Source organism: Pempheris klunzingeri, chromosome 18, assembly GCF_042242105.1.
Source record: "Pempheris klunzingeri isolate RE-2024b chromosome 18, fPemKlu1.hap1, whole genome shotgun sequence".
NCBI lineage: Eukaryota > Metazoa > Chordata > Actinopteri > Acropomatiformes > Pempheridae > Pempheris > Pempheris klunzingeri.
In genome coordinates this window covers 8675896-8694072 of record NC_092029.1, presented here as the reverse complement: position 1 = coordinate 8694072, position 18177 = coordinate 8675896, and the positions used below count along the sequence as shown (strand labels likewise).

Genomic DNA, 18177 nt, shown 5'->3' with positions numbered 1-18177 from the left:
GCTCCACATTAGTGATGGATAAAACCATCACTCACTCTACACAGAGCACACACACACACTCACTGGCTGACATGATAAAAGGTAAACTGAAGCTGGAGTCGTGGGATCAACAGACAGATGTTCCTGGAGTGTCTCTGCACCGCAGAGGGGACTGACAGGCTGGAATGAGAGCCAGAGCTAATGGAAGAGGTGCAACTGTCACACACACAGTGAGCACAATGAGCATGATAATTACCCCGATAAGCCCACTTATCATGAGAGCAGTCCATCACACATCCACACCAACACTCAATTGCCAGTTTATAAAGTTCAGTTTCTAAAACTAATGCAGCCATAGCCCTGCAGTAAATCCCACCCTCATGACAGTTACAGTTCTATTTTGTACTCAGATTCATACTCAAATTATGGCACAAATAGAATTACAGCCTTTGACTCATAAAATATGGAGTTGCAATAATAAAATATTGAAACACATGGTTGTTTGTCTAAAATAGAGGGAGAAATTGTTTGAAGTATACTTGACTACTCTGAAAAAGGAAAGATGAGATGAGAGAAGCCTGCAGGGCTTTGTCCTAACTTTTCACACTATCCATTAACACTAAAAGAGTAATTTAAAAAAACAAGTTATAATATGTTCTTTATCAAAATGAAGACGCGCCAGTGGGCAGATTTCTTTTTTAGCAGTTTAGCTCCTCCTCCTTGTTCTAATCTTTATACTATCTAAGCTATTGGCTCAAGCTTCATGTTCACCATACAGGCTGAACTTTTCAAGAACTCTTGGCAAGAAACTGTTATTTTCTTTGAAAATAGGAACAAAAACACATTAAAAGTGGTCCTGTAAGCAGTCTTTGTCAGGAAAGAGGAGGAATAATCCAGATAAATGACTGCAATCTAACCTCCTTAAAATCAACTACAGAATCAACACAGAGAAATAATAAGACATGCATTAGACCCTCTGGGTTTACCCAGAAACCACAAAATCCTGATCACTACTGTGCATATAACTGTGTGGTAGCACAGGCTGATAAATAATGTACTGCAGTTTGTCATAAACAGCAATTAATGACTGCACCATGCCTTTTACAGCCTTTTATTTAAGTACTTGTGTTGGGAATGTTCTATTGGCAAAGGTCAGTCTTACATTAATGTAAATGACACATTCATTCATACATCATGATTCAGAGGACACCTCCGGTGAAAAATCAGTTAACAGCTTGATTGCGCTACTTCAAAGTGTGACAGTAACAGATCTGATTCCTGCAGGACATTTCTGGCCATGTGTAAAAACTACACATACCTCTAGCTTAGTGTATATAATAATGAGGACACTTCATGCACTCCTCTTTTCCATTTCTATATCTCACCTGACCCACTCTTCTTTAGATAGCAGAAACAATAGATGACAAACCAAAAATGGACTGTGCAGTCATATGGTGCTGTATTTAGACACGGAGAATACCCATAAATATTAACTTTATGATTTCAGAAGTCATCATAGTAATGACGTGACGCATGGCTGTTATAAATGGTTCAGTAGCACCAGGCTTAGCGAGGCGTGTCACTCGATAGGCTCTAATAGCGTGAGCTCGATGATGGTTACAGTAGGAGTGAGGTCATTCCTGGCTCCTGCAGCAGTGAGATACCCTGTCTGTGAATCTCAGTATAATGGTGAGAAATACTGATGTACACTAATGTACAGACACAACATGCACAGCTGCAGGACAGAATCCAAATACTAAAAGTTCTTCAAATGATACAGTCACTACACCATTGCATTTACACCGTATATATATTTATATACACATATACATGTGTGTGTATTTTTGCATACACTTAATGGACACAACCAGTCGACCTTGTTCAACAAAAACAAGGTCATAAATAATCCACGCAACAACAATGCTCTACTGTGGGCCTCTGGGTGGCGAAAGATGCGTGTATGACGGGACTATTTGTGGAGGGATTGGAGACAGTGTGTGTATTTTCTGTAGTGTGAAGAGGTAGGCTACAGAAGGCATTTAACCAAGATATGATAGCGCATATGAGTTAAAGGGCATCTATGTGTCTGAAAACATATAGTAGTGTCGTCTCCTGTCTGTCTGACTGACTGACTGGCTGTAATCTGGGTCATTATGACTGGTCCTATCAAGTGCATTGCCAGACCAGTGAACCTCATGTATCTGCTCTTCGTGTGTTGTTGTCCTTCACTTTGGCACCACATGTCTCATGCCCCCCCACCAGATGCTGCTCTATACATGTTCAATCTAAATACAGTCTCTGTTTCCATGACATGAATCTGCCTGTCTCATAGCATGTCACAGCAGGTCAGTGAAGGTGGCGCCTCTACATAATGTAGGACATAGTATTGATGTATCCGTATACAGTGCAGCTCCACATTGGAAAAATATCACACATATTGGTGTGAACAGTTTGTGGAAATTGGTTTGTGGAGATTGTGTACAGACATTGATGGTCCGCAGAGGTTCAGTGATCTGGCTTTACCTCCGGCACCCATATTAGGTTGTACTTTTGTTTTCAGGATAAAATGTCCCAACAACTATTGGATGGTTTGCCATTAAAATCTGTACATACATTTATGTTCCTCTTAGGATGCATTCAAACTGGCATTGTATTGGACTGCTTTTATATTAAGTGGGCCTAAGTATTTCCGTTATCATCATCATAATAACTATATTCCTGCAAATGACGTTCCCATTAGTCTCATCTGTAACTATTATAATTTATATCACGCAAATGTTAACGTGTCAACACTCGAACTAAGATGGTGAATCAACATCAACCATCAACATGCTAGCATCATCACTGTGAATTTGATAGCATGCTGACGTTAGCATTTAGCTCAAAGCACAGTACAGCAGTCTATTGATAACATTTTGATAATACTTGTGGAATAATTACTGTACAAAATATGGCAGTAATTGGATAAGTGTGCACAATAAAAGTATTTCCATGTGGTTTAGTGATGGGCTGGTAAACAACATGGGTCACATTAGAACAATGAGCGTTTGTCCATGTGGATCTCCAATGGTAGTAACAGATGGTCCCTAGCAGCATGATTTTTGGTTACCATATGGGTTCAGTTCAGGTTGCCCTATAGGCTATTGTGCAAATCTAAATTATAAATCAACTTCGGGCATTCTCTCTCTTTTTAAACAAGTCCCAGTAATTTATTGCCCTACCAGACCCACATAAAAGTGCTGACTGGAACCCTAAAGATGTAAAAGTTAAGATGCATTGTGTAATGTCTACCTCGTACTTGCACTGGGAAAGAAAAGCCTGCAAGAAACTATTTTGATGGCTACAACAGAAATCCCTGTTTTTCTTTTTACATGTCAGTAAATGGAAATATATACGTATAACATTGAAATGAACATCTGATTTCTGAAAAATTGGAAAACATTGACATGAATTACTTCAGAGCATCACAGATTTTAACTGTCAACATGGCTGTGTTGATTAGACCCTGTCATGAGGGTCAGGCTTTATTCAAATATGGAATAATCGTGTTTTGTGATGTCTGTGAAGGCCTGGTTTATAGGCTGCAGATGTAAATTATACACAAATTATCCAAAAGCAAAATTGCCAGTCAAAATTTGACCACCCTTCTCGTTGAAGTTACAGAGTACACAGTTATAAAGAGGCTCTGAAAAGACACTAGCCACAGTCTGGCTCATTATGCTATGTTTCTTATTCAAGTCACAGCCCGACTGCACAAACTGAGCCTGTGGTTTTCCTTCAGTTGGCAAATGCTCCAGCTCAGCTGCATTGGTGGCAGCGGCCTTGGTTTCATCTTCTCCACAAAACTGAAACAAATATAAATCATCTATTTACAATAAAAGCCACTCCACAATCAAATAAGATAATTTGCAGCACATCCAGGGTTACAGGTTAGTAGTAAATTATTGTAAAGCACAAAATGTAGAGTTTTGCAAATCATAAACATCCTTTTTTTACTTTCATTGCTGTCACCTTTTGCTTTGCTGCATCATTTTTGCTTGTGTTATTGTGCTTTATGTACAATTAAGTGCTCCAAACAATTTGACAAACTGTGGGATTAAGAAAGTTGTTAGTATTGTATTGTGTCCAAATGCTACAGATTCAGTACTTTGATCACATTTCTTTCAGTTGAAACTTCCAAAGCAGATGCAGACAAGAGGAAACCAATACAGCAGGTAAGTAATAAATAAATAGTTTGACACTTTGGGAAATGTGCTTATTTGCTTTCTTGCTGATCTTCATGCAAAATTCAGCAATAAGTTTGTATAATACTTGTGGGACCACAATAACCTGTTTGTTTTGGCTGGAGTTCTCAGAGCTACTTGCTCTGTGCAACAGCTCCATCCGGTGGAGTCTTACGGTTCACTGCAGTTAGACTGAAATCAGGACACACGTTGCAAACAGGCCTGTGGATCAGCGCCACTTCTCTTCTCATAATTCTGTAATGTGTTCCTCCATTTTAACAAAAAGATGAATCAGCCGACGTAAGATTTTAAATCATAGATAAACACCTTTAATAACTTGACAAAACACCACACGGGCAACACCACACAGACAGGAGTTTCTTATAGGTAATTCACATGGTAAGACACCGACAGTGAAACAATGACAATTAAAATAATACCAGCTGGAGCAAAAAGGGGGGAAAAAAAAAAACCAGAGTGTGTGAAGACAGCTCAAGCTCATCCACGCACGTGTCAATGCCAGTGCTTTGATAGTAGCCCTATCGAGAGTACTATGACAAGAAATAGAAATCCAAATGCGTCTCTCTACATATATAGCCTTATACTTTCCAGTGGTTCTGCCAGTAGCTTTTCAACACCCAACACCACTCACTACACAGATACACGCCATTATTAAAACAAGACTTTCACAGTAAAAGAGAGAATAAAGTCTCTCCACCACACACTTTAACACACACACACACACATTCCAGTTTACTTATTAATTAGGTCCTGATTAAAACTTCTTAACTTAAAAACTATTCAGCAGAGCAGGAAATCGTAAGCAGTTTTAACCCTCCAGAAGTGCTACATTTAAGATTTTTATACTTCAAAAGCGAAAACAAGGGATGATGACCACGTTAACCACGAGCTCGAAAGACAAAACAAAGAGGGTGTTGTTTCATTTCAGAGATCGTATTGCCATGTCAGAAACTGATGTAAAGGCAGTGGCAGATGGTAGCGGTCAGATAAAACTGTGTCACCTTATTTTGGCCCTAAAACAAGACAGTGTTATGCTTCACCAAATAACCTGATTCCTGGAGGGATGCACAACTAACAATGTATACAGTATATTGCTGCAGGAAACAAAAGGCATGTTTTAAAAGGTCCCTTGAAATGGATCTACTGCACCAAACACAATATTGGGAGGAGGACAACAAAGATGTGAGACATGAATTTATCCAAGCAGTTACGTTAGTGTTGGAGAGAGCTGTTAATGATGTTTTTGCAAACTAACATCCAAGAACAGCTGTGACCCACATCTCTGCTGCGACTGCTAGTTACCTTGTAGATCTGCAGATGTGGAAGAAATGGTTGGCAGGATTCCCCTCACTTCTAAGATAATATTTAATTGGATGGAGATCTTTGAACAACCCAGAACATTTCGATGAAAAATGAGGTAAAATGAGGGGGAACTGCATCTGGTGACACGAGTAATAACACAAATTTCATGGGACCTTTAAAGATGCATACTGGTTTTCAAAGTTTTTTGCAGAACTGATAAAGTTTAAGAACTATTATCTGTGGAGCAGATACCACGGTCCAGTCATGATCACACTTCTGTCACAGTACACTGTCCGTCAGGACTACGGGAGCGGAGATTAAGTGCAGAGTTGGAGGGTCCGCCCCTCGGAGGCATTCTGGCTGGCTGGCTCTCTCTTAGGGGTCTTTGCCTATGTCTTCTCCTTGGCATCGACTCCGCTCTCCCCCTCTCCCTCTCCTCCTCACTCTCACTGCTGCCTGATGCATACTCATACGTCTGTAGCTCATCGTCTCCTTCCACCTCCTCACACTCTGGCTGGCTGATTAGGAGCTGGGAGAAAGACTCCTCCAGGGCTGAGGGTGAGGGAGAAAGGGGACTGGTAAGATGGCGCCCCAGGAGTGTTGGAGGTCGAACAGGGGGAAGAGACACCATTATCCCAAAGGATGAAGGTTGTGATTGGGCTGCAGTGTCTGATCCATCAGCTGAGCTGACACGTTCTGTTGGAGCTGAGGTGACAACTGGTAAAGCAGGAATTGGGGCAGGTTCAGGGTCTAACCTCAGTCCCGCGACTCCCTTCTTGGGGATATCTAAAACGTCCCGCTTTATCTTGCGTCTGCGGCCATGCTCATTCCGGCGATATTGCACCATGTTCTCCAGGTCGGCCACATAAAGAAACCCTGCAATCAGCATCTCTGTGGTCTTCCTGCCCTTGGAGAAGGCCTCTTCCAGCTCACGGCTGGTCCTCTCATCATACTGCCACCAGCCGTTGCGCCCTTCATAGTACCACACATTGTCCCCCCGGGTACTGCCTGATGTCCCTACACTTCGGTTCACCCCTGCAGCTGCTGCTTTCAGTTCTTCAGGTGAGAGAAGAACAGGCCGCTCCAGGAAGTCTTCTGGGATCTCTTGCCGGCAGAGAGCACAGCGCTTACTGTGCCAGGAGGCGCCTTTCACACACAGGAAACAGAAGACGTGGAAGCATGGAAGGCGCACAGGGTGGATGCAGGTCTGCAGACAGATGGCACACTCTGGGGTGTTAGTGGTGGTGGAACTGGAGGGATCTGTCACACAGGTATCTCCTACATCCTCGATCAGCTTGGAGGTAGCCAGGGCATTCAGGGAACAGTCCACTTCTCCACAGCCTGCCATACTGCGGAGAGAAACCAGCAGCGTCACAACAGGTCTGCCTGGCAACACGTGAGTGCTGTACTACATAGCAGTATGAAGTATGAAGTATGAAAGTAGCTATGCAATTTGGTGGTGTTCCTACTTGACATGCGCGGTGTCTAAGACATTGCTAGGCTAACTAGGCTAGCTAGGCTAACTTGACAGCATAAATTTAAATAGCGTATATTCCAAGCAGTGGCGTTAAAGAGTCCTCTGTTTAAATGTGAAGTCACACTAGGACGAAGATACTGTAAAGTCAATGTCACGCTAACATTCATCTAGCTAACGTTGACTTGACAGCTGCTTTAGCTTACTGTATGGAGTTAGCATGCTAGCTGTCGGTGAGCATCCTGTCTGCTTAACTTCTCCGTTATTAAAATCACTCACCTGATCTTTGGGATGCCTCTGGAAGCGTCCTCAGGAGAAGCGCGGATGAAGATATTTATAAAGCTGCATTTATATTTGGTTGTGAAGTTAAGTGCGCCGAGGAGTGACTGCGTTGTTGCTGGGGCTCTGTTCCAGCCAAGCCCCGCTGACTTCAGAGCTCCTGGATGGCGCTCACCTCATCTCCACTGACTGTCCGTATGTTCTGTAGATCTACTGTAGCTGCGCACTGTACGTACGGGGCCACGCATTTATAGGCCAACCATAGACTGTATGTAAGGTAATATTCTTCTATACAGTCTATGAGACCAACATTAGAAAATATCCATTCTCAAAAGAAACTACACATTAAAATTATTAGAATAATTTTAATGTGTAGTTTCTTTTGAGAAAAAATTATTAGAATAATTTTAATGTGTAGTTTCTTTTGAGAATTATACATTTTCTTTCATATAGATTTCTAAGTCTATTAAAATGTGTTACTCTTGTAGCCTATGTTCAGAGGTATAGGCCTGCTATACTGGGAGGTGTTGATATCATTACATACAGATTAAAAAGTCTTATGTCAGAGAGGACAAAAGAAGACCTTAACGGTCTTCTTTTGTCCTCTCTGACATAAGACTTTTTAAGGTTAAGGTCTTCTTTTGTCTTCTCATGCTAATGAATGAATGGGTTGTGGGACTGATTGAAAGTCCTTTTTCACAGCAGACATTTTGAATTGTCACGGTAGGAAAAGTGCAGATGTTACTAATAACATTAACAATGGCTCTGTTACTGTGTCCCAGTAAGTCATGACGGTGTGACAGCGAGCCAGCATGACGAGCACCAGGCCTCTGAAACCAGAGCAGCTAAATGGAATTCAGCCAGCATTCATCTTATTATTTACAACTGTGTTTTTTCTGGTCTAATATGTCAGAGTTTCCTCTGTGGAAAAGGCCTATTGGCCTGTGCTCAGATAAGTGTTGGCTGTACAGTATATGCTGTTTTATCCAGTTTTTACATGAAGGGATTATGGCCAAAACTTTAAGTCAAGTTAGGCAATCACTTCGCAAAACAATTAAGTAATTTCACCCTGGCTGACCACAAGTGGCATTAATTTAGCATGACTGCTTTTCATATGAAGTGTGTCAGATTCAGCCAAAGTCCAGATGAGGCCAAACGATGCAGGAAAGGTGTTGAATTTGTTGGCAGACAAGAATTTTAAAAAAATCATTAAATCCATCAAACCCTTTTATTAATTTCCGTTGAAGTTCATTATATAAATCGGTCTTATTTTAGATTGATACATCTTTACTTTCACATCTTTACAATTTAAAATAGTTTTCAAAGTTTTTAAATTACCAACCAATGTGGAATGTGCAATGACATGTTGTATACCTCTGCAATATTAACAAATACTTCGTAAGGGGCTCTCCTTCAGCTTATTACAACCTGCTTGGGCTCTTCAGTCTCTTTTTGATGACACACTTCCTGATCTCTGACACGTGTGGACAGGGGTTGCCGAACACACTCGGGGGCTGCAGAACTTGTCGGGTACGTGTCTCCTGTCCCCTCCTGTAGGATCGCACGCTCTTTCTCCGAACACATGGACCCCAGTCTGTCCACTCCCCGACCTCACAGTGCACTGTGAGGAGAGAGATGGTGAGACACATCCTCATAGTCAACAAGACGGAAAAATGTGGGACAGTGGAGACACAATCAGAGACCTCTATACTGTAATGGTGAGTTGATATGCACTGTTGGATTGGATGTTTCAACTGTGTGGCAAAAGGGAATTTCTCTCACCTTGAGGGGTGCATTGCATAAGCTGCACATCAGGCTCGAATCCCTTTGGGCAGGTGAGATGGCACTGGCCGTGGAGGAAGTACAGGTCTGCTCTGCACCGCACACACATGTTCCTCCTCACACACACCTCACAGCCTAAAGAGCACTCTGACACAGAGAGACACAACCGCCTTATATTGTGCTGCGCTACCCCGACATCACAGAAGACCTCATATCAGCATTACATGCATTCAAAATAACATGACATAACTGTCTCACCTGTGCATTCTCGCAGTGCCGTGTTCGCCGTCAGTCCGTTTGGACAGCTGTTTTCACATTTGCCCTGGAACAGGAAGTGGCCTGGATGACAATGTGTGCAAAAGTTTTCACTGAAGCAGGAAGCACAGTCTTCCCTGCACCCTGCAGGGAATAAACTTTTGTTAATATCATACTGTCAGGACACCAAAGGATGTTCCTCTTATTATTTTACATCATTCCACTGCTCCTATCTTTGTTGATGGGTACCTACTAGTGCAGGTGTTGATGTGTGGCGCTCGCATGTCATAGTGACCTCGGGGACAGGAGGACAGACAGGTGCCCCTCTGCCGCATCCCATCCAGCTCCAAGTGGAAGAAGAGGCGAGGTTTACAGGACAGGCAGCCATTCGGGGCCGAGCATGTCGCACAACCTGCTGGACAGATTCTGCTCACAGAGGAGCTACCTGTGGATAAACAGATACAAGATGTGTGTGTGTGTGTGTGTGTGTATGTATGGAGGGGGAGCCTCACTGAGATCAGATACTGTGCACCATTTACAGAATGCGATTTCACAAGAAACTTGCTTTTACGAGATCAGAGCCAAGAGAGAGAGCCAAGCCTTCAAATTCATAGTGTGCAAGAGGGTGAAACAAACGGAAATCTATGACCACATTGTTCCCTGATAGAATACACTTATTGTCTCCATATGTTGTGTCCGTCTACTGTTTACTATCTCCTACTGAGAAAATGGGGCGAGATAAGACACATTTCACAGGAGCCAAGTTTAGCAATAGTATTAGAGAGGTGGAGATGACAAGTCATGCTGGAAAACTCACGTCTGTATCGCAGATCACTTGTGTTGTCGAGGCCTTCTGTGAGATTCATCAAGTGCAGAATCCAAATTAATGATGGCAGCCGCATTTTTCTTCACCTTCAGTACAGCATTGATCCAGTCAGCAGAGGGAGCGTGCGTCGCATCCCAAATACATTTCAAAAAGTCTGTGAACTCCTCCACAAAATTCATTCAGACGGACCCATGCAGAGACTACGGTCTGTGTAAGAGAGCAGTTGAGTGTAGAGTTCGGCTAAAAGTTTTCTTGAAGAAAAACCCCTTGTGCATTCCATGAGATCACACAAGTCGGCAGAATGCCATGAAGACTGCAAACAGGAGAGAAACCATCATATGATAGCCGCAACGCAGATCTAATGCAAGTTTGGGTGAGCTGCTGTGGGCTTGTCTCCGTTTCCCACACACACACACGCACACACTCTCTCACACTCCCAGCCTCCTCTCCTGTGTCACCCTCCCTTCACGACCCTCCTCCCCGTCAGTCTGAAATAATAATGCTGTCATTTCTACGTGATTATTTGACTTACTGGAAACCTTAATCCTCATATGTCACAATCACTGCATTTATTAACTTAAGTCTGCAAGTCTGTCCTCTACTGAAAGACGTGTTTTGATTTTTTTTTACTTGGAGGTTTGACCTTCACTCTGCAGAGTTTGGGACTGTTTTCACACATCTGCTGAAGGAGCAAAGCTTCTCTGTGCTCACTTTAAATACAAGTTCATCACAACTGGAAGTCAATGGTGATCCAATAAGCAGCTTACACAAATGTGGTGTAGAAAGTTATAGAATCCAGTTCACACACTGTACACTGCCAGATGGCCGTATTAAGTATTTAAACTTTTGGAATAAATATTTATATAACATATAATAATACATATTCAGTAGTAGTCCCTCATCATCTTGTTAAAATAAAATAATGGAGTTATTTGATTCAATAGTGTGAAAAAGCTATATTAGACAATAAACATTGAGTAAACATTTTTTATTTTATGCGTATGAAAACACATCTGGTTGGGGATCTTTAATTATTGTTTGACTGCAGCTCAGAATTCTCATAAAAAGAGCTACACTGATGTTTTGGCCCAAAAAACATTTGGTCAATATTTTATATCAGCATACAAAACTGCTGTTACTCTTAGACATATCAAGTACACAAAACCCATCTTTTACTCATGTCTTTAAACCACACACTCTCTGTTCTGCCTAATGGCAAATAGTGCGAGTGTGTTACCATGACAACAAAATATCGACGCATTTGGTTCCATTTTAAAAACAACAAAAGCGCAATTGTGTTTTCAAAGCTTTTCATCACAACATCAACACCAGCTTTTCAAAGTCTTCTCACACGGGCTGGATAAAGTGATGGCGATGGAATGGAGTATAAAAAAAAAAACATGTGCCCACACTTTTTAGATTTGGCTCAAGCCGTGACAGGGCACTTCATGTTCTCCATGAAGAGTGGATTCTGGAAATGAAAAACAAAAATACCAGCTGATTTGACTACCTCCCAATGAGAGAAGAACACTGCAGAGCTGGAGGTGTCATAGAGGATCAGCGATCCCCACAAAAATGCTGGAAGGTGATGAAAGCTTCAAGTCCTCCAGACGATTTGTTGTTTGGCATCCCGGTGTGTGTGTTATCGCCTGTTTTGGGAACTCTGCGATTCTTCCCCCCCCTTCTCAAAAACAGATTTGAACTCTTCACATACCCCTTCCTGGAACTGGTTTCCCTCTGTAATTCATGCCTCTTTGCTTCAGTCCACAGTCCCTTCAAAGCCTGTCAAATCTTATACAATCACAATTTCTAAAATTTGCTATTAAGCCAAATTTTCTGATGTTGCTTGGGCTCATTTCTAAACATCTTGTCAAATGGTTGTTAGACCAAAATTATTCGATTTCTCTTCAGAGCAAAAAGACATGGGCAGAAACAGTGACACACTCGAAACCTGTCAAACCATGTGCTGCTTATTAAGAAAAGCACAGCAAGTTATCATAACAACATCTCTGCCAAAATGGACGGCCGTGCTTTCTTGGCTTGTCTGGAAAAATGTCAAAAGAGGAATCAGCAGGAGCTTTGCAGTGGGATTTTACACTGGAGCTGATTTATCTGGGAGAGACGGAGCTAAAAGCTACACACTGCCAGACGGAGGAGCTGCACAGGGCTACGCTGGCTGGCCTAAATTGTCAACAGGTGCTTAGACACGAACATGCAGCGAACGCAAGAGGAACGACTACTTCTGTATTTTGACAGAGGAAGAAAGAGTGTTTCTCAAATCCCTTAAGAATAAGAGTAAACCTAGAGAGGAGGACGATAAAATAACACCTCAGAGGAGCTTGTGGATGTGCAGCCAGCTGCTGCAGAGCAACGGCCTCCAGGAGATTTATAGATTTGATTGTGTATGCACAGCACATCTCTCCAATCGGAGAGTGTGAGGAAGTTTAACTCTATTATCACGAACAAGGACTAAGTGCTGGACATTAGAGTGAAAACACAAACTGAATGGAAACGTGCTGTCAGAGCTAGAGGGCTCTGTCATGAGAATATAAAAATGAAGGAGAGAACAGCAGGGCAGGGGTTCAAAGGTCAGATTAGGTGGGGCTCCACAAGCCCAGTAACACCTCCTAAACCTGACTGGGAACATAAACATGACAAGGCTGTGCTCACTGGGGTGCCAGATCAGATTCTTGAAGAAAATAACCGCTGGAGCCAGAGAATGTCGTAACTGCCAAAAAGACAGAGGGGAAAAGGGAACGCGATAAAGACGGCGGACACCGAGCGAAGGAGCGAGAGCCAAGTGAATAAAGTTAATGACAAATTCAAACCATATGGACATATACCTGCAATCGTGTTCACATTAGGTCATCTAAAATACACGCACTGATGTAAATTCTGCTTTTGTTTTTATATTGGCCAAGACTTTAAAAAGGATAAATTTTGGATTCAGATTGGTGCTGAAAGGGGTCAATAAGGTCCGGTCAACTTTTACAGTCCAACTTTGGCTGCTTCACTGCTCGCACACCTGAGGAGGCAAAAGTCTGGCTGTGAGGAACCCTGCAGTGCGAAGGAATGAGCACCTCGGCACACAGATAATCTATGTAGCGTGAAACAGTGAGGAATTTGGGAGGAGCAGAGAAGAAGCTGTGAAGCACACAGTTTAAAACATCAACCATGACGGATGACGGGAGAACGAGACAGAGATCTGGAAGTACTAACGCACTCAGATGTCCACAGCTTTGAGATCAAAACTTTGTTATTGCTTGTTTAGTATGTCTTTTTAATGCTGCAGGTAATTTGTTTCTGGTCGACCTGGTTGCATTGGAAGTTTTGGAACAGAGAGATCTAACACATGAGCCATTCTAAGATTTAGAAGAATTTAATAAAGAATAAAAAATTCTTATGAGAGGAAAAAACAAATACAGAACATTTACTTGTAAAAGAGATAAAAATTTAAACAAAAAAAATTGAAAAAAGACGATGAGGCACTTCACTGTCTTCATCCCCTTGCTTTTTTCAGCACTTTCTATAAAGACAGACAAAAAAAAATCTCTGTGAGTCTTTCTTCCATTAAAAATGGAAAGACATTGAAAAGCGTTGAAATTAATAAATAAAATATAGCCATTAGCCTCTTTGATAAGCATGATTACCTCAACATCAATTATAGACATCACATATTTACTAAACATGTGCATTTGTGTGCGTGTTTAAAAAAATTTAATATTATTGTTTTTGAAATATAAATAAGAAACAGGTATACAAGACATGAGAAGGTGTTTAAGACTTACATCTTAATGGAAAAAGAGCCTATTGATGTTCATTGAGCAGCTCTACCACACAACATGCTGCTTACTGAACACTTCTCATGTGTTCTAATGAGTCAACCTTTCAGGTGCAGCAGCCTTTAAACAAACACCTATTCAGAGTCTGATCAGGATCTAAGAAACCTACTGTAACTTCAAAACACAAGCCATCAACTGTATGTAATATAAAATATGTAATATTAGTGTGAGCCGATAGTGGTGACTTTTCAGAGTCATGAAGATGTGGACCATTTCAAGAAGTCTGAGACATTTCCATTCCTTTTTATACAGACCATACCAATAAAGCAATGGTGCATAAAGCAAAAAAATCTTCTTGGAGTAAAGGGCCACCAGAAAATCATCTGGACTATAAAAAGTCTCAGATTTACATCAATATAAAACCTTTTGTCTCATGAACCTTTGGCACGATCAGATGCTCAGCCAACCACCAGAAATTGAATCAGGTAGTATTTTGATAATTTAATAATTTGATAATTTTTTTTTTAAACAAAATGCCCAAACAGTCAGTGATTGTGGCCTCTCACGTATGAATATTTGTTATATATTTTATACATGTATTATTTTTCTTACTCCTCTATAGGGAGCTGAACATCTTTGGGTTCTGGACTGCATTTGTAAACATCACCTTTGGTTCTGGGATTTCTGTTTTCTTTTTTCATTATTTTGTGACTTTTTATAAACCAAATGAGTTTATAAAATAATAGCTCTAATCAGAGGTCTTTTAAGCATGCAATGAAGAAATAACTCAAATGCAAATGCAGTCTGTGCATTCGTAATTTACGGATCTGTTTATGTGTAGCCGTCTCACCTTACATGACATTTTAGAGTGCTGTTAAATCAAGTTGCCAATACAGCTGCACCTTGGACAGTCAGGGCTGTGTTTTGCACCTTTTTGAACTAACCTTGGAGACTGCTCTGAGATGTTGACCTCTAATCGTTGCAGATTTGTCTTCAAAAGCTTTGGCTTTCGCCTCCTCCGCCAGGCTGTTTATAAACAGCAACGTTAGGAGCTCAATCTGAGAAAAAGGGAGGAAATGCACTGGTTTATTTATCAGCTGACATGCCAGTAAGCTAGCTGACATTAGCTACAAAACGAGCAGAAAACCATTAGTAACTCAGACATCTGCTACCTACCATCGCCTCGGACGCCGGTCTCACGTTTATGTTACTCTTCATTTTCGTTTTAACTGTTTGTTTCAGTTTGGGAGCCTTGTTCAGCATTTCGGTAAATGTGCAATGTGAAACAAAAGTTCACGCTGACAAAAAGTTTGTTTATGTCTTCCAATCTCCCGCTTTTCTCACTTCCGGTAAAAACAGCTTCTTCTTCGTGCCTTTTACGTTGTAGCTTGTTGCACTACTGCCATCTACCGTTTTTTTTAATTTCACTACTTTTAGTAAAGAACTTAAAATATATCATTAACGAGGACAACGTCATATCGAGTGAAATGTAATATATACACATCTTCAAGCAAACATCAAAACATCACAATAAAAAGTTAGGTCTGACACAACGAGGCTAAGTTAATCACTGCTTGTGTTGTGTATGCTGCCCCCAGCGGCTGCTCTGAGACACTACATCAGGAAACACGGACCTTCTGTTTCCGGGTCAGCTGGTAGTCATGGCGGCCACCATGGAAACAGCAGCCGGCAAGAGCGAAATGCTGCAGTTTATGAAGCTGGTCGGACAGCTCAAAGTAAGACTTCTCCTCAAACTCTGGCCTCTTTTCTTATGAACTGTTCCCTGGTCAACAATGATCCAGAAAACATGTATTGAGGTTTAATCTGCGGCTCGTCCTGTTCAAAAAAATAAAAAAAAAAGTTGTTGGTCTAACCTAAGTACAGCTCAGCCAAGAAAAACAGCCTGCATCCTGTCATGCAGCCAAAGCAGCTGGAGTCATGATTATATGTATACAAGGAATTATATATTTCATTAAACAATATGACTGTCAAATATCCTTTTAGGGTCATTAAATATGGTGTCTTGATAAATATAGTGATTGATCTATCGACTAAGTGAATGATTGACTGGTTCATCGTTTAGTCTACAAAATGCAGTGCAGTTTTAAAACCTCTTGTTTTTTCCCAACAGTGCAAAACATAAAGAAATTGAGTTTAATATCATAGAAGTCTAAGAAAACCAGAAAATATTCACTCTCCAAACAAAAAATGGCTAATAAGATTGATTTATTGTTAAAGCTCGTGCAGTCTAACTAAAATGTTTCAGTGGTTTTGTGTAGTGAAGTCAATAATAACAACCTGTCTCAGTATTTTCCCTCCACTGATGAGCTTTGTGTTGTGGCTTCCTGCAGAGGGTCCGGCGGACCGGCTGGGTGTACAGGAACGTGAAGGAGCCAGAGAGCGTATCAGACCACATGTACCGCATGGCCATCATGTCTCTGACCATCACTGACCCCACAGTGGACAGAGACAGGTGCATCACTCACAGAGACACGGGGGCAACTTTTCAAGATTAAAAGGACGATATGAAAATTCAGTTATCTGCTGACATCAATTTCTTTCAGTGGAGACGCCTCTGATGTCAGTTTGACCATCAAACAGCAACTCATCTCCTCATTTCATTTAAGATCCTTTATTGGTCACACAACGGGGGGAAAAAATGGATTATCGAGAATGAAATGAGGGGATGAGTTGCTGTTTGATGTTTCTCTTGAACTGTTTAAATTAACGGAGTTGATTAATAAAATCACATTTCCACTTTGCTCATGCTGCATAGTCCAAACATTTGGTTACTTATAAATGCTTTTTTTCGTCTTTAGATGTATAAAGCTGGCTCTGGTACATGACATGGCAGAGTGCATTGTGGGTGATATCGCTCCCTCGGACAACATCAGTAAAGCAGAGAAACACAGACGAGAAGAGGCAAGTCAACAACAGCACTCTCGTTACGTCTAACTAGTCTGTTAAGGCTTCTTAAAACCAGACCTGCTCAGGCGTTAACCACACGACATGATGACGGCTTACACTCTGTAATCTCTCCTCCTCTCAGGAAGCGATGAGACATCTATCTGGTCTTCTGCCGGAGGGACTCAAACAGGAGATTTATGGACTGTGGGAGGTACGACTCTGGATTGCTGCTGCGTTTGTAGCTTTTGAACGATAACTGATGCCAGACACACGTTTGTCTTATTTGCAGGAGTATGAGAACCAAAGCAGTCCAGAGGCCAGGATGGTGAAACAGTTTGACCAGCTGGAGATGATCCTGCAGGCTCATGAGTACGAGGAGCTGGAGGGAGCGCCGGGAAGACTGCAGGAGTTCTTTGACTCCACCAGCGGTAATAAGTCTCCTGTCTGACTCCCTTTTTTGCTTTCAGTCACTGTCTTCTTCTCATTGCTTGACAAATTTTGGCACCAGAGATCAATGTTTCTTTATGTGTTTATTCACCATATACATGTGCAACTAAGGAGTTTTGTTATTGTATTTGAAACAGTTATTTGATTAATAAAACAATCATCCATAGCTGTGGCTTAGTTTCCAGAGGCCGCATTTTTTTCATTAAAAAACAAATTTTGACATGTTGAGGAGACTTTTTATAAATTGTGTGTGTGGTCAGTAGAATAGACAGTAAACTAAAATGCATATTTCAGTGTTTTTGAAGCAAATTGCCTTTTTTTTCTTTCATTGTTCTTTCATAGGTCGTTTCCACCACCCGTACGCGCTCCAGCTCGTCAGCTCTTTGAATGAAGAGAGAGCTTGTCACATGACCAAACCTGATGAACCAAAGACTTCTGGGAACTCACAGTCTGCCGGTGCGGTATCTTCACAGCCGCGTCCGACCTCACACAACTCCTGACCGTAACACGCAAACGCCTCCTTCGCGATGGGACTGCAACGCAAAGCGTGTGTGTGTAGATGGATGCACAAACACACCACCGGATCAGTTTTCTGCTTTTTTTTTTGAGGCATTAGCTACAGTGGAGCTGAGGATGATGGTACATGGATATCTTCTATGAGTTCAGTAATGGAGGACTTTGGAGACACTGTTTTAAAGTTTCACACATACTGTCCAGGACAGTATAGTCTAAAGTTAAAAACTGCCAGATAACATCCAATAACATGCCAATATGTAATAAAATGTCCTTATAAATGGGTTTAAGTTCCCAGCTAATGTTCCTACATGATCACTTTAGATGTAAAGTTCACCCCCATCACGGTTTCTGTTTGATGAACTATTTATGTTCAGAGAAATTATT

General features: G+C 41.5%; 4 protein-coding genes across 5 annotated transcripts; 1 reads left to right on the top strand and 3 right to left on the bottom strand.

Annotated features, from left to right (window-relative positions):
• Window positions 1–4520: 4520 nt before the first annotated feature.
• On the bottom strand, window positions 4521–7427 carry LOC139217797 (E3 ubiquitin-protein ligase rnf146-like). The gene is made up of 2 exons (XM_070849255.1): window positions 7279–7427; window positions 4521–6874 (listed from the first exon to the last, which is right to left on the bottom strand). The coding sequence occupies exon 2, from the start codon at window positions 6871–6873 to the stop codon at window positions 5794–5796; it is 1080 nt and encodes a 359-aa protein (XP_070705356.1). The 5' UTR covers window position 6874; window positions 7279–7427; the 3' UTR covers window positions 4521–5793.
• Window positions 7428–8509: 1082 nt separating this feature from the next.
• LOC139218126 (R-spondin-3-like) lies at window positions 8510–10449 on the bottom strand. 2 transcript variants are annotated; one of them, XM_070849679.1, is made up of 5 exons: window positions 10133–10449; window positions 9565–9760; window positions 9319–9459; window positions 9061–9207; window positions 8510–8899 (listed from the first exon to the last, which is right to left on the bottom strand). In XM_070849679.1, exons 2-5 carry the CDS (start codon window positions 9701–9703, stop codon window positions 8700–8702), a joined length of 627 nt encoding a protein of 208 aa, XP_070705780.1. In that variant the 5' UTR covers window positions 9704–9760; window positions 10133–10449; the 3' UTR covers window positions 8510–8699. The 2 variants fall into 2 exon arrangements, with proteins under 2 accessions (XP_070705780.1, XP_070705779.1); XM_070849678.1 differs by having other exon boundaries at window positions 9569–9760.
• Window positions 10450–13507: 3058 nt separating this feature from the next.
• On the bottom strand, window positions 13508–15257 carry cenpw (centromere protein W). The gene is made up of 3 exons (XM_070849778.1): window positions 15100–15257; window positions 14868–14981; window positions 13508–13667 (listed from the first exon to the last, which is right to left on the bottom strand). Exons 1-3 carry the CDS (start codon window positions 15184–15186, stop codon window positions 13641–13643), a joined length of 228 nt encoding a protein of 75 aa, XP_070705879.1. The 5' UTR covers window positions 15187–15257; the 3' UTR covers window positions 13508–13640.
• Window positions 15258–15581: 324 nt separating this feature from the next.
• hddc2 (HD domain containing 2) lies at window positions 15582–18092 on the top strand. The gene is made up of 6 exons (XM_070849107.1): window positions 15582–15659; window positions 16275–16396; window positions 16743–16849; window positions 16977–17041; window positions 17120–17258; window positions 17620–18092. Exons 1-6 carry the CDS (start codon window positions 15585–15587, stop codon window positions 17775–17777), a joined length of 666 nt encoding a protein of 221 aa, XP_070705208.1. The 5' UTR covers window positions 15582–15584; the 3' UTR covers window positions 17778–18092.
• The last annotated feature ends 85 nt before the right edge of the window (window positions 18093–18177 follow it).